General features: G+C 45.7%; 3 protein-coding genes across 5 annotated transcripts in view; 1 reads left to right on the top strand and 2 right to left on the bottom strand.

Annotated features, from left to right (window-relative positions):
- The window catches only part of ACSBG1 (acyl-CoA synthetase bubblegum family member 1), a 40,683-nt gene extending 36,326 nt beyond the window's left edge, over positions 1 to 4,357 (bottom strand). For 2 of the 3 annotated variants that reach the window (XM_027657625.1, XM_027657627.1), the window contains exons 1-2: positions 4,249 to 4,357; positions 3,936 to 4,082 (exon numbers count right to left, since the gene is read on the bottom strand). The gene's annotated coding sequence lies outside the window, so the exon portion shown is untranslated. The remainder of the gene's footprint in view (positions 1 to 3,935; positions 4,083 to 4,248) is intronic. The other variant, XM_027657626.1, reaches the window with a different exon arrangement.
- A 1,209-nt stretch (positions 4,358 to 5,566) lies between these two features.
- On the top strand, positions 5,567 to 11,530 carry DNAJA4 (DnaJ heat shock protein family (Hsp40) member A4). The gene is made up of 8 exons (XM_027657630.1): positions 5,567 to 5,667; positions 5,776 to 5,925; positions 7,442 to 7,622; positions 8,520 to 8,624; positions 9,355 to 9,582; positions 9,666 to 9,896; positions 10,431 to 10,531; positions 10,615 to 11,530. Exons 2-8 carry the CDS (start codon positions 5,794 to 5,796, stop codon positions 10,831 to 10,833), a joined length of 1,197 nt encoding a protein of 398 aa, XP_027513431.1. The 5' UTR covers positions 5,567 to 5,667; positions 5,776 to 5,793; the 3' UTR covers positions 10,834 to 11,530.
- Positions 11,531 to 12,026: 496 nt separating this feature from the next.
- WDR61 (WD repeat domain 61) lies at positions 12,027 to 19,470 on the bottom strand. The gene is made up of 10 exons (XM_027657631.1): positions 19,385 to 19,470; positions 19,265 to 19,292; positions 18,865 to 18,970; positions 17,652 to 17,824; positions 16,454 to 16,602; positions 15,992 to 16,085; positions 15,184 to 15,277; positions 14,446 to 14,538; positions 13,734 to 13,812; positions 12,027 to 12,307 (listed from the first exon to the last, which is right to left on the bottom strand). The coding sequence occupies exons 1-10, from the start codon at positions 19,394 to 19,396 to the stop codon at positions 12,218 to 12,220; spliced, it is 918 nt and encodes a 305-aa protein (XP_027513432.1). The 5' UTR covers positions 19,397 to 19,470; the 3' UTR covers positions 12,027 to 12,217.
- Between the last annotated feature and the right edge of the window lie 5,911 nt (positions 19,471 to 25,381).

The following is a 25,381-nucleotide window of genomic DNA, read 5'->3' as shown; positions in this document are numbered from 1 at the left end:
GGAGCTCCTGCACTGTTCACATCCTCTGCTCTGCAGTTACGATCGGTCTCCCTCACAAATTTGCAACCGATACCTCAGAGTTGAAGACCCGGTCCCCACAAACTTGCACTGTCACAAAATCTCCCACAGAGCTACTGGAGAGGCCCAAACAAAGCCACGTTGTTACCAAGGTCAGCGAGCAGCCCCGGCGTGGGTGGAGCGTGGCTGGGACAGGATGTTTCAGGTTTAATTCACAAACGCCGCTATGGTAACAAGACACTCCTCCAGCTCTGCACTCCCCCAGCTGTTTACCTGGGAGGTAAGAACGGGAACGTGGATGTTTCACCATAAAACCTGTATTTCTTTAAAATGAATGAAGGAGTTCCCTAATTCTGGATGCTCCTCGCTGTTCATCCCAGTCAGTTTAAGCAATCGTGTGATAGCCCCCCCTCTTTTTTTTTTTTTTAAGTCGTGTAACTGGTAACAAATATCTTCGTGTAAAACAATGTTTTTTGGTACAAACATGATATCATGATATTAAACTGGCAGTCCCATTGTTATTCCAGTCTTCCAGCACTGAGTCTAGAAAACCAAACCCCTCACCCCACAACAGCCACCAGCAAAACATCTATATAACCTTTACCTTTCCTATTTCAAAGGCTTTGTTACATTTCTTTATAAAATGGCACCACTTCTAATCTTTTTTTCATTATTTTCAATCAGTTCTCTTAGAGCCTGGCAGCTTTTCAACTTGCTACTAATTGCAGCCCTCTGCCTGCTACGTTCCTCAAAGGCTCTTAACTGCATTTACTGTGATTATTTACAGCTTTCACACACAATGCATTCATAGAGCTTTCTTTTTCCCAGTTTCTCATAAAATTAAGGATTTAATTTGGCGGCTAAAACACTTCAGCTAAAATAAAAACAAAATTAGCTCCACAGTTACTGTTAAATGAGACTAGGTTTCAGGGTTTATGAAAACTACTAAATCCAAACGTGTCTTCAAACACTACTGTGGCAAAGCCTCCATTTAAGTCTTACTAAACAAGTGAGTCTCAACCCACACCTTAAAGATCAACCAATTTACCCTGCTTTGGGCCAAGGATATGATGCTGAGGGCAGATTCCACAATGGAAAGGTCCAGGCAAGCAACATCTTTTTAAATTCACATATGTTTTTTTACACTAATTCATTTCTAATTCAGATTAGAGAAAGGAGAATTTTTACCCCTACCTGGGTCTCCCTACACTTGCAGAACTACAGAGAATTTATCCATACTCACATCAGCATCCATAGGCAAACCAGAGACTGCCTCGTGTACCCTCATCAGGTGAAGCAGTTTATCCCACAAGACCCTTTGCTACCCACAAGCACAGCCAGCTGAATGGATTCATATTTCACCAGATTTCCACCAGCAACCTCCCCGTACAAATGTTTTCTCTCATTGACCACACCACAGCAACAGGATTTTCATTTTGCTTTTCTGGACAATGTATTCTGCTTTCTAGGGAACTGTTCCCCAGAAATACAGAGAACAAGACAGTAGTTGGTGCAAAGCTTCTGGAGTCTGAGTGCCAGTAAAAAATATCTCAGGTTTGCCTGTAACTACCAGTTTGTACTAACTAAGGAAGAGGGTTCTGGGGAGGGGGGAAAGTAGCTGAAAATGCACATCTGGAGAAAGAGGCAGCTGTTTCTGAGCAACTGGAGAGAGGCAGAACATCCCATCAGGTCAAAACAACAGCTGGTCTGAGGGCAGGCACATCCAGAAACTATTTTGCTCCTTCTTCCTGAGGAAAAGATTGGTTTAGACTCAAAGTAAGTAGCTGCATTTTCACATTTACCTATAGGTGTTCTTTTATCCTGCCATATTTGCAGTCAAATTTTCTACAGGCCCAAACCACTTGGAGATGCCCAGCCTCTAACCAATAAAAATTGCATTATGAAAACAGGTCTTTCTTACTCTTTCTGCATTACTAGCAATTAAAATTAACTACTACAGATTGATGCAAATTTTAATTAAATTTGCCTCAGAAAAATCCTCTAAAGATGCTACTCACTCACTATACACTGCCTTGAAATAACTCAAAACAAATGCCATCATCTAAATTTTATTGCAGATACAGATCTTTTACTCTCCATCTATAGCAGAATGATTTACCCAAGAAATTTCTGTGTAAAACATCCCTTTCAGATATTAATTCTGGGTCCAGTACTGTTAAAGGGCCATTACATGGAACTGTTATACTTGACTTTTTAAAGCAAATTTTTAATAAGACTAAATATGATAGGTTAAAAATATTATTCCAAGAGCGTTTTCCTAACAGCTTTGTAGAAATTGTGACACTTGTTCAGGTTTGGATGCTTGAAAGAATCCAGCTCAACACTAAGGAAAGTCTGCTGTGATTCTAATTTCACCTTCCTGAGGAACTACTGAAGCTCTTTACACAAATTTAGTGTGACTGAGAACAGACACAAGTTTCCAGCCCTCAGATTTCTGATTTTTTTTTTTTCAGGTGTTTGTAATAAAAGTTATTCTTGGCACTTCTTTACAAAAATCAAGGGTGCTGCAAGAAGCTGCAATTCAGCAGATTGTCCTCTCACCTGTGTCTCCAGGATGCTGCTTCCAACAATAAGGAGAACTGGTAATATGGCCAGATAAAAGACAAGAGATGCAAACAAGTAGATTCTGGGAGTATTTGATATAGCAAGGATTAAAAGATAAATGTATAGTTCTTGTAGCATATAAAGATGCCACATGCTCCCAAGGTCAGGGGGGAGGCAGTGGTTTAACTCTTGTTTTGTGCAAACAGAACCCATTTCAGAATCAATTAAATGAAATGAGCAGCAGATCTAATTATTCCCCTTTTCCAGGCCAGTCCTGCCTCCTTGCAGAGCACAGAAATTCTCTGCTTGTTTTCCTGCTTACACCTACACACAATTTTGACACTGGGCAAGTAAAAAGTGACATGGTGACTGATGTTACATGTGGCAGGAGGGAAAGAAAGGGAAAGAGTAGTGAAAGAAATCAGCTGTTCATCTGAAAAGGAGGTAAGCAACTGCTGGTTAGCAACCACAGAGTTAAGGAGGCAAAGTGTGTAGCAAAAGAAACAGAACTGGGTACAGACACCCTTGATCACCAGGTTGGTTGAGTAAAGGAACCAGCACTGTAAGTGCTGAGAAATGTGTCTGCATTGTAAAGGCACGTGATGATGCAAAGGATACCCATGGACTGCTCTCTCTCCTATTTTTCTAATCCAAAACACCAACCCTTGCTACTTTTCCCACTAATTCTTTGAATAAATAAGGACTTCAGTTGCATCAACTGGAACCAAAGATGGAGAAAACAAATCTTGAATTTCAAAGTCAGTGTAACCTGATAGCTCTCTCCAATAAAAGGAAAGTAAACGAAGCAGGAGGCTCAATGCCCTTAAGCAAAGATCCATACCAGCCAAGTTTTTGGCTGTTACTACTAGTAACAAATGTTAACAGTAAGAAACCACCCACCAGTCTGAGTTCTTATTCTATTTACCAATATCTACACATGCCTACGCAAGGATTTCTACTCACAAGAATTATATACTGTCTTTTTACAACATATTATAAATTGAGCTCTAAAATTCAATATGTGCTTTGAAAGCTTCTCATCTGCTGAAATATTCAGCTACTGCAAAGCTAGTAACAGATCTATCATTTCTTCTTAAATAGAAATATTATGTTCAGGACTACAGGATTATGGTGAATTTATCTTTAAGGTGAAGACCATTACTAGAATAAACCTTCTTTTTCCCTTAAAAAAGGGATATATTGTTCTCAGCTGACAAGTTTACAGAGTAACCTACCATAGTTATTTTAGAAAATAATTTCTGTATTTGCTTGTCACTATAATTTCACAATCGCAAAATACAAATTTACACGTTCAGCTGCTGATATTTATGCTTGGAGAAAATAACAGTTACCAACACTGATTTCTTTCTTGTGGTTTTGAACTGTTCCTTTCACTGATATTTTGGGTTGTTCTCCTGTAATTAGCTCCCCCTTCTTCAGTACGTTCACATGTTTAATACAAGCAGGTTGCACTAATTCAATCTTCTAATAGGGTTTACCTGAAACAGGATGGGAAGTTCATTATAACAGCACCAGAGCTTTAAATGATGGCAAATTTTCATTCAGACCCCACATCGGTTTTTTCCCCCCATTTTCTTTTACTCCATTTCTCACTGTCAGACAACACAGGAGGGCTCTGCTTCCCAGTCCCCCCGACTCCTGTACCTGTGCTGGAGTTGGCAGGGCAGGGCACTGCAACCTTTGGGTTACCATAACCAGGGGAGATGCTCTGGCTTTAAAAAACTGTTCCCAGGAATGAAGAGCTGTTTCTTGGAATAAAAAAGTGGCTCGTAAGCACTTCTACTCAACTCAAGTTTAAACAAAATCTGTTCTCTCAGTTCATACAGCTTTTCTGTATTTTTCAGCACTAAGTTGCCATCTTCTGCAAAAACATGCTTTTGCTCAGGTCCCACACCAGCACCAGTACTCTCCTTTTCCCTGAGCAGTAAATAATTAACTGGGGACCTCTGGTTGCCTGGAGAAAGAGGAAAACTACCCCAGCTTAGGAGCCTGCTCTCCGCAGGCCAGCTTGAGGAAAGGGCGAGTAACAGATACAGAGCAGGGGGCACAGCCCAGTTAATTTAAAAGGCCCAAAATCCTGAGGAACAAGGCGTCAGGAGCACAACCTACTAATTAACCAGATCTAGTGCCCAGCCGGCACCCGCTGCCCAGCGCGGGGCAGTTCGTACCGGGGTGCTCGCCAGGCTCTGCCCGACGGGAATCAATGGATTCCACAGGAAGGGAGGGAAACGGCGGCTGCCGTGAAATGGCCCCTCAGGGCCGCGGGGTTTGCGGGAGCGGCCCCAGCGCGTCCCTCCCTCAGGAGGAGCCCCTCAGCCCCAGCCGGGCCCGCCCGGTTTTAGGTCTGTCTAGAGCTGACACAGATGGAAGATTTCCGGCCCAGGCAGAAGTGATTGTTTCTACAATACAAACGTATAAAATAAGGGGTTTTTTAAATATATTTTGAATTCCATAGTCACATTTTAACCCTAGTGAAAAGCCTGTCTAAAGCCTCTGTTTAACGCATTTAAGATGTTGCAACTTTCACTACATATACATAGCGAAATATAAATTTTCACTGTGTTTATATGTATTACGTATTAAGAAGAGGTAAGAACAGGCCTGCATTATCACATTAGCCTGTTAGTTCACAGCTCATACTGAGGGGCAAACTGCTCGTTAGTGCACTGCCCGGGTACAGGTTTGTGTGTTAACCGTGCTGTGGGAAAGCCAGGCCAGTCCCGTCAGCTCAGCTGTACAGACTGTGGGATTAAGGACATTCAGGGCCCTTGATTCTAAAATCCCCAGCCTCGGACTGACGCTCGGCCTCAGACTCGGCCCCGGGCCCCGCCCCACGCTCCTCCCCGGCGCGCGCCGCCGGTGACGTCACGCGCGATCGTTCCAGACCGTTCCAGCCGTGACGTCACGCGCGGCGTCATTCCAGAAGATTCGGCCGGGGCCCGTATAAAGGGCGCGGAGGGGGCGGGGCCGCGCCGGGAGAGCAGAGCGGGCGGCGGGATCGGCACCGGGATCGGCACCGGGATCGGCACCGGGATCGGCACCGGGATCAGCGGCGGCACCGGGGTGAGCGCGGCCTGAGCGGCCTCCGCGGGGCGCCGGGCGGGGCGAGCGCGGGGGTGACCCGGGGGTGACTCGGGGTAACGCGGGGTAACGCGGCGCCTCCTCCCGCAGGCACCCACAGCAGCCACCATGGTGAAGGAGACCGAGTACTACGACATCCTGCAGGTGAAGCCCAACGCTTCCTCCGAGGAGATCAAGCGCGCCTACCGCAAGCTGGCGCTGAAATACCACCCCGACAAGAATCCCAGCGAGGGCGAGCGGGTACGCTGGGCCGGGGTCGGGGCTGGGCCGGGGCCGGGGCCGGGGTCGGGGCTGGGCCGGCGTCCCTGGGCCGCCCGCTCGCCCGCCCTGAGGCGGTGGCGGCTGCGGCGGCCCCTGCGAGGGGCAGGGCTGGGGTCGGGCCGGGCCTCTTAGGCCGCAGGAGGGATTGCGCCCCCGCAGAGCGGGCGTTGTTCCATCCAGCGGGCCCGCAGCTGTAATTTAAATCCTGCACCACTACATGGAGGCTCCCCCGCTCCCAGGTCTCGAGCAGGCCTGCGAGGCCCATGCGGGGCGGAGGGGATGCGGGAATTCCTCTTTTTGGACGTGGTTCCTCCCAGTGTCCCCGTGGTTGCAGTAGATCAGCCTCAGAGGTGCGGATTAAAGGAGGCAAAGCTGGAAGGGTTTTTAGTGTCCCAGTGGCCACCGTGCTGTTACAAAGGCCGGTGGTGGGTCCAGCTGCCAGCACTGCCGTGCTGGACGGGTTTGTGTCCCTGAACAGGAAGGGTTTTCCTTAGGGAAAAATGCTAATGCTGATGTACAAGGTAATAACCATCCCCGGGGGATCGCTGGGCTGCACGTGGGTGGACTGTGTGCAACAAAAGCAGGATCTCAGCACAGACCCTCTCAGCTCCACGTGTTGGCCCGGAGGGTAAATGGGCACCACCATCTGAGAACTGTGGAAAACTGTGGATGGGATTGTTTGTCTAAAAGCTGGTCTGATAATACCTTAACATAGGAATAGAAACTCCAGATTTATGTCTCTAGTATACTAATTTACAGAACTCAAGTTAAACAGTAGTCACAGGTAACCTTTTCTGCTTTTATTCTTGGCATGCCATTTTTTTTTTTTGCTTACACTACTTTACCTGATCATAAGTAAATCAAGTTTCAAATGGAAGTAGTCGTTCAGTAATAGCAAATTATGTTTAAAAATTCAGTTGGTAACCTTAGTAATAGGAAATTCTTTATAGCTAATAAAAAAAATCCGTGATTGTTTTGATACAGTGGGTGTTTTGATTCGTATCTGAGTCCTCGTGTTTGTGATGAGTAAGCAGCCCCAGTGTGTGGTCACGTCAGTCCCTGTTCAGTTGTAGCTGGATGTACCAGCTCAGCAGGCCTGGAGGATCCCTGGGTAGCTCAGGGCTGACTGGCACCAGGGCCATGAGCAGCTGGGGACCTGCAGGACTCGGGGACAGCACCATGTCCCTCTCAGTGGATTCCTTAGAGCTTAGAGTGGTGGTTACAGCTGCCACAGCCATCCCAGCATAGTCTGCATATGCCTGTAAGTTGGATGTGACTCTGAATTGAGCCCACTTAAAATATGGGAGGAGGGGGGAGAGGGAGAAAGGGGTTGGTTTTCCTGGACAAAAGTGTACCCTTCTAGGAGTTTCCTGTTGGAAACACTCAAATGCTGCAGGAGGGGGCTGTAGGGGCTCGGTCTGAAGGTGGAGTTGCATATGAGAGGGTTACTTTTCCTCTTGGTCATAGCTGTTCAGAGCTTCTTTTTTCTTTTTAGTTTAAACTTATATCCCAGGCATATGAAGTTCTGTCGGACCCAAAGAAAAGGGACCTCTATGACCAGGGTGGGGAGCAGGCTATTAAAGAAGGAGGCCTGAGTGGCGGCAGCTTCTCTTCACCCATGGACATCTTTGACATGTTCTTTGGTGGTGGAGGCCGAATGAATAGAGAGAGAAGAGGTACTCAGTTCTAAACAAGTTCTAGAAACTCTAACCATGCACTTCAGCATAAAACACCGTGCTATGGTACTGCTGTTCTGCTAAGTGCACGTAGTGTGGATATTGTTGCAACAATAGAATAAGTAAACTATGATTTTTCTAGTTACTCTAGCATTAAGATTCTAATACAGTAGATAACGTAACTTAGCCATAGCAATCTTTTTCTGCTAAGTTCTGTTTGTTTTTTTTTATTAAAGGGGGTGTGGGTAGTCTGTAGGGGAGGGGGAAATATTAAGTAGGTCAGCAGTTGAATTAAACCTGTTGTAAGTTACCTTTCTCCAGATCTGTGCCTCACTTGCTCATATGCTTTGGGCAACCTGCTTCTAAGGACACCATCAACTTAAACTTCAGTAACATTAAATCTCATGAAACTATTTGGGAGAAATTCTGTGAAACTGAGCACAGAGTGCTACCAAAAGCACAGTATGATTTTTGTCTTTTCCATGCCCAATGCCTGCTGAAGGAGCAAGTAGTGACTTGCTGTAAAATCATTGAAATTATGCTGTGAAGTGGCATGGAAATTCATAGGTAGGCATAACAGCAGCTTCTAAATTCAAAGATCTGAAGCTGGTAGTGTCCTTGCAACTTGCTGTTTCAGTTAAGCTTATAAAATTAGGAGTAGGGGCAGGGATAGGGTGGCTTTAATGATGCTTTGCTTAATTACAGCTCAACTTTTATGTTTGGATATAAATGGGTGCAGCTTAGTGGAAGCTGATGGAACTGCACATGCTTTTAAGGGGGCTGAGCTGTGTTCAGAGTTTGGAATGAAGTTTGCATTTCTTCAGTGAGACTGTGCATGAACATTTGTCTTCCCAACAGCTGAACAAGTATTAACCTTTCCCTTTTGTTTTTTTAAAGGCAAAAATGTTGTGCACCAGTTAGGTGTCTCTCTTGAAGACTTATATAATGGTATTACAAGGAAACTGGCACTGCAAAAGAATGTTATTTGTGCAAAGTGTGAAGGTAAAAAAAAAAAGCAAGTAATGGTTTCAAACCCCTCTTACTTCAGGGGATTTTTCTGTGTGTGTGGGGATTGTCTGAGGCTGAAAATAAAGTGTGGAGGTTTTCTTACTTTCCCCTCTCCTTTTTCTTCTCCCCTCTCCTCCCTAAGAGTCTGCCAGGTTATTTAGAACAAGCCTCTCAAACCCAGTGGTATAAAGTGATTGTTCTGATGCCAGGCTAAAACTCGCTGAGTTGTAGTCAGGGGGACCTGAATTAAAAGGATCTTCATCCAGAACTCAAATGGAAATGTCTGCTCTGTAAAACCTTTTTCAGTTGCTGTGGGTAGGAGTCCAGCTTGTGTTATGCAACTCACTTTACTAAGTATCCAAAATGACTGGTCTCCTTTGAGGTAAATCTTAATGAGGTCTTGTATCTTAGTACTCAGTTCAATATTTAGCAAGCAGATTCTTTTCCAGTTATTAGTGGAATGTCTGGGTCTTGAATTTAGTATGCTGGTAGTTCCTTGGAAACCAGGATTTCCTGGGAGGTGGGGTAGAGCTAATACAATAAGCTGTACAAGCATTTTGCTTGAAGCTTCCAGCTTGTAGGGCATGTTTTTGGTGATGGCAACTAAACTTCATTACTGGACTACTCTTAAGTTACCCTAAAGATGCTCTTGCAGTCAGTGAGTTCCAGCCTGACTGCTGCAGAGTAACTGTTCCTGAGATCCAATCTAACTCTTTTGTCCAAGGTTATGGTGGAAAGAGAGGGGCAGTAGAAAAATGTCCTGTGTGCAAAGGAAGAGGAATGCAAGTCATAGTGCAGCAGATTGGACCTGGCATGGTACAGCAAATCCAAACTGTGTGTCCAGAATGCAAAGGCCAAGGGGAAAGAATAAATCCCAAGGACAGGTGTGACAACTGCAATGGCTGTAAGGTGGTGAGAGAGAAAAAGATCATAGAAGTCCATGTTGATAAAGGTAAGGACTGTGTGTTTGGGCCGTGTCCCTGATCTCAGCCTGCAGTGAGTTCTGCTGAGAATAAATGGGTTTCTCTTCCCCAGGTATGAAAGATGGTCAGAAGATAGTGTTTCATGGAGAAGGTGACCAGGAACCTGATTTGGAGCCTGGAGATGTTATAATTGTGCTGGATCAAAAGGATCACAGTGTCTTTCAGAGACGAGGCCATGACTTAATCACAAAAATGAGAATTCAACTCTCAGAGGCTTTATGTGGTTTCAAAAAGACCATTGAAACTCTGGATAACAGAGTCCTTGTCATAACATCTAGGCCAGGTAGGTCTTAGAGTTCTAATTCTGTATATAAGCTCTATCAACTGCTTGCCTGTCTCATTGTGTCTGGACTGGAGTTTTTTGGGGAGATGGTTTGGTTTGGTTTGGGTTGGTTTTTTTCTAACCAGGTGATGCAACAGATTCAAACTACACTGGGCAGTAATTTCATTTAGTTGGTTCTTTGTCATTCTTGTCACTCCTTCTAAAACATGCAGAGTTACAGCTAAAGCTGTCAAATGCTGCTTCATAAACCTCAGCCTCAGCTGGTGAATAGCCAGGAAAATATTAGGGGTGAGAATCTTAAATTATCTGTTCCTTCAGACTGAAGGCTGTGCCAAGAAAAGCTGATTGCTCTTCGAGAAAACTGCCCAAATGTCTTGGGTTTAGTGCTTCTCAGTCTGCATTCTTTCTGTGAACTGCTTGGACTGTCCCTGAGGGGCTGTGACAGCGCTGCCTGTGCACAGCCCTGCTCTGGGTGTGGCTGTGAAGGGGCTGTCACATCACACGAGCTCACTCCCAACTCCTGCCTCCCTGCAGGTGAGGTGATCAAACACGGTGACCTGAAGTGTATCTACAACGAAGGGATGCCCGTGTACAAATCTCCAATGGACAAAGGCAGCCTCATTATCCAGTTCTTGGTGAGTTAAATACTCATCTGTAGCCACGACGCTCGTGTTTGCACCGGGGGTGGGAACTCCATTAAAAATGTGTGCAATTGTAGGTCCAGTTTCCAGAGCACTACTGGCTCCCTAGGGAGAAGCTCTCTCTGCTGGAAGCTCTGCTTCCTTCCCGAGAAGATGTGATGGTCACAGACGACATGGATCAGGTGGACCTTGAGGATTTCGATCCCAACGAGCAAACCTACCGGAACAGCGCGGGAGAGGCGTACGAGGAGGATGAGGAGGGTCCAAGAACAGGAGTGCAGTGTCAGACATCTTAAAGCAAGGTGGAGGGGGTGTCATCTACCATGTAAATTTTCACAATGAAAACTGCATGGCTGTAATAGCCACTGCTTGTGGTTTTTGTGTTCAGCAAATTGAGTTGCTGCGCTGTCGGTATCACCTTTTTGTAACTAATTTATATTGTGTTCTTGTAGTCTTTCTATATAAAGCCACTGTCACACAGCTGAGAGCCAGCTGAGTTGGTAAACATTTTCCTTGCTGTGAAGGTTCTCAGTTTATTTCACCTCTGCTATTTCTAAGACTTGGGCAATATGGATAGAGGCTAAGTGGAGTGTCTTATGTAAATACTTTCATACTGGAAAATTAATTTCATAGAATAAAACATAGCAGAATAACTTCTAATAAATAGTACTTCACATTTTCTCGTGCTTCTCTTGTACTTTCTGAGCCACTCTCGAGCCCCCTTTACTTAAGGAAGTTTTTCTAAGCTCAGACTCCTCTCCCCTGCTGTAGCTCACTGTCCAGGGTAGCTGCACCACGAGTACCTGTCTCACTCTGTATTTCAGGAGCATTCTGTGCATGTCCCCTCCCGCCCTCCTCCCCTTCTGCCCTGTGTTCCCCTGGGTTTACAGTACCCTTCCTTCAGCTGCTTCTCTCTTAAGTGTGACTCAAGGTTCCAAACTGTCCTCTGATGTGTTACACACAGGCAAATACTTCAATAAAATTTTGACCTTTCAGAAGCTCCAGCTTTGTATTTCAGCCTTCCCTAGAAAGGTTTTGACTTCCTCCTAGGCATTGTGTACTTGTGCCTTAACTAAGATGAATAAACCAAAACCCCAGGCTTTGGGTACAGTGCTGCTGTTTTATAACATGAGCAGGTCCCACAGAGCCATGATCACATTAAAGCTTTTTATACCTGTTTTCTAGCAGTGTTTGTATTAAGTGAGGGTTGGAAACAACTGGCACCTTTTAGGGCAGTTAAACCACGGTGAGTGAGCTCAGTGTCCCCCCCAATTGCTGAGTCCCTGGGACAGCATCAGGATGAGCCCAGGCTGTCATTCCCCACTCCACCCCAGCTCAGCCCATTTATTCTGCTAAAATAAGACTTGGCCAATGGTCTCCAGCTCCAGTCTATTTATGTAAAAAGGCAGGGGAGATTAGCTGAGCAGTTACTTCACCCATGACTATGTATTTCCAAAAATACATTTTTCCAAGGATTAGACACGAGGACTTGCATCTGTAGCTTTTATTTTAAAAAAGTAAGGCTTTTCTCTCATGCTAAACAAAATCAAAATTGGATATAAACGTATCTGGGTTTGCAGGTCAGTATGAAATGGTTTTATCATACTAAAAAATTACACAGGACAGGAGCAGTCCTTGAAACTGCCCCAGGAGTTCACCAGAGGGTCTGAGTCAAGACATCTAAACTGGACAGTCATAAATATGGATTTCTTGGTCATCTCCAACAGATACAATTTTGGACCCACTTCCGTTGTATTTCACTCCCCAAACCTGCAAATAAGATACACAAGGTTATCAACAGAGGACAAAGAACATCTCTGTGGCAGTTTTATTTATTACAACAAGCAGAAGAGGGAGGATTATTTAAAATTCCTTAACAGAGCTAGTGGTGCAATTCTGGTTTCTGCTTTCCCAGCAGGTGAGGCTGATGGACCACAGAGGGACACTGCCATCTAGGAGCATGACAAGCTCCTACAGCCCATGACAATGGATCACACAATCTAAAGATACTTGAAAAAAGCTGGAAAGTTGCCTAAATCAACCCCAGCATTATCACTCTTGCCCATGCTGTGGCCCTTTCTGAAAATAGTATTTTATAGTGCAGGAAAGAGAGGAAGTGTTCTTCATGCAGACTGACCCTCCTGAGGGGCTGAAGAATGATCTGGTTTATCCCTGGGCTATTTGAGAGAGACATTTCCTTAGCAGAATTCAGGTCAGTCCTCTGATTCCAGACAGTCACACAAACTCTGAGGGGACAGCCCTGTCCATCAGTGACCTGAGGGAGATGAAGGGGACCCAGCACACCCACGTGGGATTGCACAGTGGGGGTACTGACAACAGAGTATTTGGGGCAATTTTGTGCACTCTCTTGCATTAATACCAAAACCCAGCCTTCCCAACAGCTCTGCCTGCCCCAAACTTCCTGAGATTACAGATACCAGCTAAAACAACAGGGGAAATCAAATTCCACCAGGTACTTTCATATGAAAACTCCCACAGCTGTAGGTGACTGAAAAGAAGGTCATCAGCAAAACAACTGCTGTGGAAGAAAGAGTTCAAATAAAATCTGGAATAATTCCCTTTGTTAAGTCTTGCCCAGTGATCCATTAAAATATGGCATTTTTCTATTTTATCACCTAACATTTGGACAAAGAGTAAATGGTAGAAACCTAACTTCTCCCCTCTCAGGTTTATTAATCATAATATTAATAAATATTAACAATTATTATTTATTAATAAGTAAACACCTATTAATTGAGCAATAAATTTTAAAAATCCCACGGTGTTACAGACATTTGGAAGAGGAAGAAGTCCCAAGTTTCAAGGTTGCTTTCAAGCACTGCTTAGATAATTCCATCCTTTTAAATAAGCATTTCCCCCCTTACACAGGCCCATGGTGTACAAGTGACAGAAACAAGTAAGACCACAGCCAAAGGTAACAAATACAGCCTGGAAAGACTCTTGGCCACTCAGAATTGCCCTTATTTGAGCCTGAAAAATGTTAATTACTTGGAAGAGATCAACCTACACACTTGCAGTATTAGTTCAATATTAAGGGACAAATAATCACAAACACTTGTAAGTTCCTGCATTACTGCAGCCCAAAGCTGCAGCCCCAGGGGGAAGCACAAATGTGCACAACTCTTAACAACTCAAGTTCTCCTGGGAACAGTGACCCAGGGAGTCACAGTCATACCTGGTCCTGGTGGTCAAAGAAGGTGTGAACGCAGGTCCTCGTGCCAGCATCCCAAACTTTTACACTTTTATCAGATGAACTGAAAGAAAAATAATGCTGATCAGTATTTAAAGTAATAAATTAACTACAGTTTAATGCAAACACTAAAAGGTCTCCGTGGTAGACACAAGGAACCCTCTTTCACCCCTCTAACACAGGGATGAAGTAGCAAAGGAGAGCATCTTCTGCCAGGTCCCAGTCACCTTTAAAATACATTTACTGTTCCAATATCTGCAATGTGAAAATGAAGACTCCCATTTTGGCCAAAAAATTCTTTCAGGCAAGTTCTTGGGATAAGGAAACTTCTGCTCCCTCCACTGGGTCCCCCAGCTGCCTGAGCTGCTTTAAGAATTAACATTACAGTTCAGGTAGATTAATGTACTACTACCTTTGGCTGCACTTTTTAATTCAACAGCAATTTTTCAGCTATTAAGAATTAAACTGCCCTTCTCAGGTGTCTTTCACTTGTAGGGAACTGCACTGCAGTGGGATGACTTATACTATAAAATACTATTCACTACAACTGGTATTGGCTCCTGAGTCTTTTACTGTATTTTATTCCATTATAGATCCCACTGCAATTTGTACACATTTACTTTCTATGATCCATCTCCCTTTATAAACATAAAACCGTATTTTATTTTTTTTTCAGTGAGTTAAAAGTCCTCAATACCTGGAAACAAAATGGGTGTCATCAGGACAAAATGCTACATTTAAAACCCAGGATCCATGACCACTCAACGTGCCAGCCAAGTTTGCATGTTGCCTGTGGAAAGAACAGATTGGAACATTTGGTTTGTGGATTCCAGGGGAAAAAGCCACAGGAATATACTCGAGCTAGAGCAGTCAGGAATGGTCCAACAGAAGGTGACCTCTGGACACTTGTTCAGCCAAGCTGAACTGGAGTTACCTCACATCCTGCTTTTCAAACAACATACAAATCAGTCACTAAGAAGATGCATCAGAGGACAAAATAGTTTCACCATGAAGAGGTCGAAGCAATGAAGGTTTAGGGGAGTGAAGATCACTGAAGCAGAGCCTTTTCCTCCCCAGGGTCTTCAAAGGTTTTGCACAGAAATAGGTCACAAATGTAATTTCTTGGGTACAGAGCAGATGTGTAAGGAGGGTGAACACAAACTCACAGGACAGATACACAAAACAAACAGCCTGGTCCCTACAGGGCAAATATGAGGAAAGTAATTTGTTTCCAAGTTATGGCTGTCACCTACCTATGCATTTTAAAAACTAGCTGAGGATGTAGCATGTTATGATTTAAGGTTATTTGTCACAAAAAGAAGTCACCAAGAGCTGAAGGGAATTACAGAGAGCAGAGGGTCTGATGTGTTTTTTGCAGTCTCAGCCTCTGTCAAAGCTGCTCTCCTGTGAGCACACCTGGCAGAGCCCAACTTACACGTCGTAGATTTTGATATATCCATCGTCTGAGGCCGTGACCAGCAACTGAGAGTCGGGGGAGAACGTCAGGGAACGAATGGGCATGGCATGACCTGCAATTCAGAGAGACACAGGGCTCACAGGGCAGCCACTGCTCCTCCTCAGGACAGCTACACCACCACAGCACCCCCAGCTCAACCTCTGCAGGCCTCTCCCCACAGCAGGAAATGGAAAGGGACAGTCATTCTCAACTCTGAAGGCATCTGCAACACAAGAGCGTCTCATTTTTTTTTCAGCTGTGGGTCTTTATTAGAAATCATGTCATATTTTCTAGGATGATTTCATATTGAAGTGGTTGGGCTTTTGAGGAACTAAACTGGGCAGAAACCCCATGAACGTTAAAAGCCCATTTATCTGTTAAAAAATGCACGTCTTCTACCACATAAAGTGTTCAGTTATTTTTTAGAACAGCAATAAATTGCTACAGAACTGATACCAGGAGGAAAACCATATACCTGGCAGCACACATTTGGCTTAGCTTGTTTCCCTCTGCAATGCAAGGAACTACAATTTAAGAATTTAGTGAGGCATCACTGACTGTGTCTTTTGAAAGGGTTTTATGATGCAAGCCTGAGTTTACAGTTTGCCTCTAACATTTTAAGTGGTTGAAGTTAGAGCACATTAAGTAACTAAATACTGTCTAATGGACAAAAACATCAGCTCATTTATGCCGTGGCTGTTGTAGCTCATTCTGACTTGCACTGTGTCCTCTGATTTTGTTGAGGAACGAGGCCAGAACTCGGGGATTGCCAACACCAAACCATTACCTTCCAGCGTGTGCAGGAGTTTTCCAGTTGCAATGTCAAAAATATTGATGATTCCATCTATTGCCCCACTGGCCAAGTATTTTCCATCTGGGCTCTGTAATATAAACACAAGGAGTGTGACTCAGCATCTGTGTGCATCTGTGCTGGGTAACCCCTGACATTCCCTTGGCAGCTTTTCACAAATAACGATCTGTTCAAGATCCCTGGGCTCCAGAAATCCTTATGATGACTTATTCAGAAGAGGTGTATAAGCAAGATCAAAGTGTATTTCCCATATATGCAGGGGGGGAGGAAATGTCACACAATTTGTGCTTGGAACTACCACAGCATGGCTGTCATTTAGTGTTACGTAGAGATAAACTGACAGATGGAAACAAAAATATCTATTTACAGACATATCTATTTACAACAGATCACTGTGACAGCAACTTCACATGAGAAATTATCAGTTGTGCTTCTTACATAGGCAATGCTAAGGATGAACTTCCCTCTGGTGTCCAGGGAATATTCTTTCTTTCCAGTTTCAACACCAAAAATATTTACTTTCCCCACATGACTTCCTGTTGCCAGGTACTGGGAGTCAGGTGAAAAAGCCAGGGACCAAGCATCAACTGTGTCAAAAAGAAAAAATGAGTTAGCTGGATCCCTGGCTCCTGTTTCTAGTTCTTATTCAACACTGTCAGCTCTGTGTGCATCTGTTTAGATATTTAACCCTCTACCTACTCTTAATACACTCAACTCTACTCGTACAAGTTACCCCTTCTGTGTAATTAATGGAGCACACCTCAAGCCATTTATTTATGTTTAGTGAAAGATTACATTTTATAGTAAGACTCTGATCTTATTAGACCCTCCTGGAACAATAAATTGAGAACTTAAGACTGCCTCAGTTAAGTCTAAATTCTTACTTTTTCCCTAGTACAAAAAAAATTACAAAACTAGTGAAAGAAAGCAACACTGGTTATCCAGGAAAGCACAGAAGGTGCAGGAGAAATGCAGATACACAAACATAACACAGAGCAACATTCCTGCAACTGAAGGTAAAAACCCAGCATTTTTTACAGCAGTGCAATGTATTTATCTGCCACAATGTAATTCACAGGTGTTTTTCTATAGGTTTAATATTAATTACCTAAAAAACTGCAAGGTTGCTCTTGAATTACTCATTACCTAACAGACTAATTCAAGAACAATTAGTGATTGCCAGTGGACCAATGAAATACTTGGAATAAGATCTTAGGCCCTGAATTCCAGCCTGGAGGACATTACCATTGTTGACATTGATAAATGCTGGATGCATTGATAAGGGCTGGATGTGCTGCATAAACAAGCACCACACACAGAGCTCAAATTCAGTGCAGAAGTTTCTTTGTAAATTAATCTGGATAAGCACTTGAATTATTTCTTTGATGGAGGATATTTTTATCAATGCATGTGTAAGTGCAAGCTGGTTTGGTGCACACAGCAAAAAGCCTTTCCACCCGTGCCTGAGAAAGCACAAACATAAGTGTGTGATTGCCTGGCACCGCTTGGTGCTGAGCTCACCAACCCACGGCCAGTTCTGCAGGGAGAGGTTAAAACAGCCCGAGCGGTGCCCTCACACAGCCAGCCCTGCCCTGGGCAGCCCTGGCAGCAGGAGCAGCTGAGCCCTGGCACTCACCAGGCCCGGCATCGATGGATTTGACCTGCTTGCCCGTGTCCAGGTCCCAGAGGCGGATGTGGGCGTCCAGGGAGCTGGAGGCGGCGATGGCGCCCGTGTGGCTGATGTCCACTGACACCACCCCCAGCTGGTGCCCCTCCAGCGTCCACTGCAGGTCCAGCTTCTCGTCATTCCTGGGGGGCAAGGGGAAGGGAAGCCCAGTCATGAACAGCTGGGGGTGCTGGATGATCCCCGAAGCAAACACACAACCCACGTTCCTCCAGTTTAACTCGAGGGGGATCCAAGGCCGCCCATGGAAGAATTTCTTTCCAGACAGGGTGATCAGCCACTGGAATGGGCTGCCCAGGGAAGGGGTGGATTCTCCGTCCCTGGAGGTTTTTAAGATAAAACTGGATGTGGCATCAGTGCCATGGTCTGGGAACCACGGTGGGGTTGGATCAAGGGTTGGACTGGATGATCTCGGAGGTCCCTTCCAACCCAGCTGATTCTATGATTCTATGGAATGGGAAGAGAGTGAGGCACAAACTCTCTGCACTCAAAGAACTCACCAATCAATCACTGATCACATTCCTGCAGAGCAGGCACTTCACCCTCAGTTTGGGAACCACCCAAAAATGTCCATCCCACAGCAGGCTGTGGGTGCCCACAGAGCCAAAGCTCCTCTGTCAGCACAGCAGGACATGGTTATAACCATACCCAAGCTCCCCATGTCACTGAAGTGGAGCTCACACTTCACACTGCTTGGCCCAAGAGACAGAACAACTTCTTTGCAAAAGCACCTCCATGAGGGTTATCAGGGTTTATTTACCTTTTAATAGAAAAGCAAGCTGTCATTTCCTCTTTCACTCACTTCCCATTATTCCTTTCACATTATTCCTTCTCCAAACTGTCTCATCAGAGGCTGCATTTCTCATTCCTTGGTTTAGAAACAAATCAGGTGTTGTCTGGCAGACAACATGTAAAGTCTGATGTGCATTTCCAAAGGGGTTCCCGTTCTGTGGCAATCAGAGCCCACCAGAATTCCCCCCCCCAAGAGAAAACCCCCCCCCCCCCCAGTGAAGTTCTCCTACCCAAGGGAACAGCTCTGTGTGCCAGGCCACCCCTTCCCTGGCATAACTTCTCAATCCCTGTGCACTGTGGAAGTCCAAAACTGCTGCATCTCCACACTGACTACTTCCAAGGCCTAAAACTGGTTAAAACATGGAGCACTCACCACTTCCAGACCTTCACCAGGTCATCCAGAGAACCAGAGATCACCGTTTCAGAACCATCATTTTTATTTTTCCCCCAGGCCACCGACCAAATGGCATCATCGTGGGCTAAGAGGGGAGACAAGCACAGAAATGAAAGACTCAGTGGTTTCTGCTGACAGGAGACAACAAGCGGCGCTGGTGAGCGCTGCAATGGCCGAGTGCAGTGCTGGCAGTGCCCTCCTCTCCCAGAGCCCACTTTTCGTTGCTGTGTGACCCCAGGCACCGCTGAACAAACAGCACGGCAACTCAGATCCATCCTTTATATAACCATGACCAGCCCTCCTCACACCTACACCTCCCATTACCGACTTTAATCGCCCCAGAACACCAACAGTGCCCAACCCGCCAGCGTTCGCTCACCTTGCTCTTGCTTGAAGAGAATACCGTACTAGAAAGAAAAAAACAACTAATATTACACATGAGCAGCCTACAAACAGCCAAGTCAGAGGTCGGCGGAGCGGAGGCGGTGTGTTTATTTACCTGCGTGGTCATTTCTGTGGGAGCGATCCCGGGGGAAGCGGCCTGGGAGCAGCCGCGCACAGCGCCCGCCGCAGTCGCGCCGCGATGACGTCACTACCACCGAGAGCGCGGCGAGAGTGCCTCTGTCTAGCGCCGCGCCGCTCTCTAGCGCCGCCTTGTGGCCGGGAGGCTCCCCCGCCCCTTGCGGCCATATCCCGGCAGGAGCGGCCCCGCGCCTCACAGAGCCCTCAGGGACAGCGGGGCTGAGCCCCTCCATCCGTCAGAGCCGTCACAGACAGCGGGGCTGAGCCCCCCGATCCCTCAGTGCCTCAGGGGCAGCGGGGTTGATTCCCCCGATCCCTCAGGGACAGTGGGGCTGAGCTCTGCGATCCCTCAGTGCCTCAGGGGCAGCGGGGTTGATTCCCCCGATCCCTCAGTGCCTCAGAGACAGAGAGGCTGAGGCCCCCGATCCCGATCCCTCAGGGACAGCGAGGCTGAGCCCCCCGATCCCTCAGAGCCCTCACGGACAGCGGGGCTGAGCCCCCCGATCCCTCAGAGCCCTCAGGGACAGCGAGGCTGAGCCCCCCGATCCCTCAGTGCCTCAGGGACAGCGGGGCTGAGCCCCCCGATCCCAGGTGCCTCAGTTGTGTCCCCCAGTTCTCAGCTGCAGTGCCATGGCAGCCCCCTGTCCCCTCCCGCTCTCCCAGCCCGGGCGCGGGGCCGGGGCTGTCCAGGAGCCCGGAGGGTCTCTGGGCTGTGGTACCACCGTCGTGCTGGAGGCACAGGGGGATGAGGGCTGCCCTCCGTGTGAGGAGCTCAATGAGCGCGTAGCCTGAGGCTGGAGCAGGCCCGGGGCGGGCAGAGCAGAGCACGGCGCCGACCGACCCCGCGCTCCGGGCGCTGTGACACCGCCGCGATCCCGCCCGTGGCTCTGATCACAGCACAGAGGGTTTAACTTCCCAGAGTCACAGCACCACTGAGGTTGGAAAAGCCCTCCATCAAGTCCAGCCTTTGACTGATCACCACCTTGCCAACTAAACCAGAGCGCTGAGTGCCACGTCCTGTCGTTCCTTGGACACCTCCAGGGCTGGGCACTCCAAACCTCCCTGGGCAGCCCCTGCCAAGGCCTGACCACCCTTTGCAGCAAGAAATTCCTCCTGATGTCCAACCTGACCCTCCCCTGGCACAGCTGGAGGCCGTTCCCTCTCCTCCTGTCCCTTGTTCCCTGGGATCAGAGCCCGACCCCCCCCAGCTCCCCCCTCCTGTCAGGGGGTTGCAGAGCCAGAAGGTCCCCCCTGAGCCTCCTTTTCTCCAGCTGAGCCCCCCCAGCTCCCTCAGCCGCTCCTGCTGCCCCAGAGAGGAAGTTTCCCAACTAATCATCTACTTCAGACTACAAAAAAAAAAAAGGTATGACTTTTTTGGAAGCTGAGTTTTTTCAGGTTGCTGCCTCTCCTTGAGTTAGAAGTGGAAAAAATGTCTGACTTGAAGTTCAGGAGAATAAATCAGATTCCCCGAGGCTTAAAATTAAAGACAAAAAGCTGGTCTTTCACAGCTTTTAATCTGTTTTTATGTGTACACAAAGCTCTTTGAGATCAATGGAACTTGTCTGAGTAAGCAGAGTAACAACTAAACCAGGAATTCTGAATGTATCTTAACACAGCTCTGCAGTCAAGAATGAAAAGCTGGGTAAAACTCTTACACATAATTACAGACTTTTACATATAATTACAGAATCCTTAGTTGTCTGATTAGGCTGAGCTTTCAGAAGACTTTGAGGCATATTACAATGTACTGAATTTCAGAAAGCCCCATTTTCTCATTAGTAATGACGCAATGGTAAACATTTTCCCAATAAAAGAAATGATTTCTGTTTCTTACCAGGATTCTTCTAAGAATTCTTCTATTAAAATGTGCACTTAAAATGTAATTCTTTCACCTTATGTTCAAACAATCAGGATTTGGTTCTGCAGTTCTGTATAGAGTACTGGAGGACTGTAACACAATCTTTGACTGACGAAGTGTTTCTAATCCCTCCAGAGTTTTCACATCATGCAGAGTTCTCCTTTCTCCACGCTGGTATTTACTTTGTACACAGAACACCTCAGACCCTCCTGGGAAAAGGTTGTTATTGTTCCCCTGTGAGTGCAGAGTGAGACTGTGTGTTATTTCCTGCATCACTTATGACACAAATCTGTATTTGTTAGAGTGAAAGCTGATTAGATGCTGCTTTGGTGCATCAAGAGGATAATCTGAAGCAAAGTGTGCCACATGTTTGATTTACAGATAAACTGTCTCCTTGGAATAGGAACTGAGAGCATGTTTCTGTATGTCTGTCCTTGCTCTGGAACCAGCACGTGCTGTGCCTGTGTGGGTATTTCAGCCCTAACCACAGTGATGCTTTAGCAGTGCCTCTGTGTTTAAATGACAGCTTTAAAACCACGTTCAGGGGCAAAACATGACATATTAAAACCCATTATGATCACCCTCATGTTGTGCTTACACAGAGAAGTGAATGAGGCTGAGACTTTGGGTGCCACATAAACATGGCAAAAGGCACTTCCCAGCTCGAAGCTCAGTGGCAGAGAACACACTGAGAGCAGAACACTGAGCTTCAAACCCAGCAGGCTGAGAGCCACTGTGCCCTGCTATTGCAATGCCAGTTCAGATCAGCATTCACAGCTCAACACCTGCCCGGCCTCACACACCACACCAGTGCCAAGTAAGCCTTGATTTATTAAGGGCTTGAAAACACATGAACCTCCACACAGCAGCAAGGCTGGATAATTACCTGGGAGCTCCAGCTCTGCAGGTACAGGAACACTGCAGCATTTAAATGTCAGACATGTCAACTTCTCTCCCTGCTCCACACTAAATAATTCATTTGCAGGCGGGTTTGAGGGAAATGGGAATGGTATTTAAGTTATGTGTGGGGTGTGCCAAAGTGGTAACACACAAATAGGTATTTTTGTGGTTATCAGAGTCAGGCCATGGCAGTTTAGAAAGGGAACTGTTTAACACTGTACCTGCTGAGGGCTGGATTTAATTCCAGGCCCCTTTCAGGAACAATCCATCAATTTTGGGTTTGATTTTCCATCTTAGGGTTCAGTGTAGGATCAGTCACAGAAACCTGCAGGCACTGCAGAAACAAAGGGTGACTTCTTGCAGAGCACAGACTCTGCATGCAGAGATACATACATACCTACATACATACATACATACATACATACATACATACACACATACATACATACATATATATATATATATATATATTTCATCGGCCCGTTGTGGGGCAGCAGCAGCAAGAGCATCTCCATCCCCTTTCCAGGAGCAAGGGGTTGGCATTCACAGTGACACATTAATCACTCCACATCCTGTGTCTGGGGACTCTGAACAGTTGTGGCAGGAGCCAAGAATCCTTCTGTTACCTGATGTGCCCCTAGGAGATCATTAAGGGGCTGTGTTCCTGGCAGGGAATTGGAATGGCATCTGCACTGTTTGCTCTTTCATTTCAGATCTCTGTGCCCTCCATCAAGGCACTCACAGCACATCCCCATGTTTTGTGCAGCCTGTGTCAGCACTGCAGGGCATTAGCACTGGGACAGTTGAGGCAAAAGCAAGAGCCACAGAAAATCAGATGCTAATACAGTCTTCAGTTCCACTTTTGAAACTAGTCCAGTTCCTTGCATGCAGATCTGATGAACTTTCAGCTTTTGTTGGTTTCCCTCTGCTCACTTATTTTGTTATATCTTTTTTTTTCAGCTGCTGTCCCCTTTCTTCCCTTTTCTTGCCACTTCATATGCTTTTTCACTCACAGGTTTGTCTTTGATGGTCCCAAGCAGCTGAATTGGGAGCTGGAGTTGAATATAAACCTTCCTGAAATTCACAGAGGTTCAAATCAAAGTTTTGCTTTAAAAAAACCCTCTTGTCTTAGTTCCAACAGCATTCACTGTAAAGGCACCACATGTTTCAGGTGATGGCACCACACCCACCAGACTTGGCACTGCTGGAGTTGGAACTGCAGCCACATCTTTAGTCCCAGGGCTGGCCAAAACAGGGAAATGATGTAATGGAAAAGCTCTTCTTTGAGAATCTGAAACCAAGTCCAAATATTAATGACATTCTTGCCCTATGAGTTAAGGAAGGATCATTATCCCATTTCACAGAAGGCTGAAATCTGAAGCAAGGTGATGAATTTAGTCAGTGGTAGATCGAGGAATGGAACCCTCTTGGTATGTGCTCTAACTCAGGGGGTACCCACACACTGACACTGCTTTAAGTTTACACTTAAATATTAAATTGTTCCACTAGCAAGAAAGCAAGGATTTCCATGTATTCATTCAGCAAGCAGGGAAAAGTACTTGGGACAGACAAAAATGGAAAGGAAAATCAAAACTGCCAGAGAATCAACCTAACAGGAATGAAAATAAAACTTAGCACTTGCTGGAATAAATCTTTCCCTGGCCAGAGGTGTCCTGATGGGGTTCTGGTCAGGGGAAAGCTTGGCCTGGAGAGCACTTTCCTTCAAAAGGGATGAGGTTCCTTCAGAATGGAGAGATTGGAGTGAATGAACAGCTGCTTCTAGGAAGAAAAGAAGAAAATAAAACAGTGAATTAAACAAATCCTAACAGCTGGACTCTCTCCCCTCCATGGAAGCAACCTCATCCCCACTGTCACCTGCAGAGAAGCTGGAATGGTGAGGTGTGATTACAGGCCTTTTAATCTCCTGCTTATGGCATGTATAGTTCAAAGGGAACCTTTCAGAGCACACTTGTTTTGAAAGGAATAATCAAATAACAAACAAAAAGCAAAAGTCATTGTTCTTCATGATTTTCTTATAATTGGTCTGTGCTTGATGGTAACTGAACCCCAACGTTATTTTTCAGCCTATCTTCTCTTTATCCCTGGGAGAAGACTTCAGTTCTTCCTTCATCTATTTGTTTTATTTCATCAGAATTATCGTATTTTATTCTTTACTTTGTTCTCTCTCACAGCTTTCCTTTTTTTTTTTTTTTATGGGGTAAGAGGTGGGTCAGGGAGAGTTTCTGAGCCCTTCCCCTGAGCCTGAGATGTTGACTGCCTCCACTGAAGGCCACCACGATAAAAGAAACATCTGGTACTCATTTTTCAGGATTGAAATAAGGCCCTTTTAAAACATCATGCACGTAGCTGGGACTGGCTTATACAAAGCACAGAGTTTCAACCCATACATCAAATCTAGCAGTAAAACTTTGCTCTCCAGGATGAGGAATTTCACATGTTTCACCAAAATTAACGTGTGCCCCTCGCCACTGTGGTTTCAGGAACACATGGCAGGTAGTGAGGACATGACCTAACCTCATGTACCAACATTTTTTCTGATCTGTACAGACAAAGGCTTGAAGAGGTTGCTGCACTGGGAGACAGAGAGAAGGGAAGGGGTTTCCTCCACCTGCTGTGGGACATTCTCTGCCTGACCAAGCTGCTTATGTTTCACTAAAGATGCAGTGAAGGCATCATGGATCCAGGCTCTGGATGTGTGATTTGCTCCACTGAAAAATGTTATTAACTTTATGCTTCTTAGGGAATCTCTTTATAAATTGACAATCCACTTAGCTGCTAAAATTGGCTTTTAGCCAGTTTTTTTGCTGGAGTAGGGAGCCAGAAGCTGGCTTGGCAATGTGACACCTTTGTAACGTCAAGGGTCTTTTTTATATGGAAAACTTTTACAGGATCCAATGTAGAGGACACAACTCTGGCTTTTGAGAATAATTAGTAAGAAAACTCAGGGAGAAAACCCTTCATTCACGGGCAGTGGGTGCAAAGAAGGTTAATAATTAGCTCAGATACCCTCAGAAACCTCTAGTTGTGTTTAGTAAGTGTTTGCTCCTGTGCATTTTTGTGTCACCATCTAGAATATATTTACATAAATAGGCACTTAGCTCTTCCCTGCCTGGTGTCCATTTGCATGGGTTGCTGGCAGGCAGAATATATGGATACACTTGGCTCAACCAGCCAATTACTGTGCCACTTATCTTC

Source organism: Corapipo altera, unplaced genomic scaffold (assembly GCF_003945725.1).
Source record: "Corapipo altera isolate COAL_440 unplaced genomic scaffold, ASM394572v1 308, whole genome shotgun sequence".
Lineage (NCBI taxonomy): Eukaryota > Metazoa > Chordata > Aves > Passeriformes > Pipridae > Corapipo > Corapipo altera.
The sequence above is the reverse complement of the archived record's forward strand: the minus strand, read 5'-3'. Positions and strand labels throughout refer to the sequence as shown.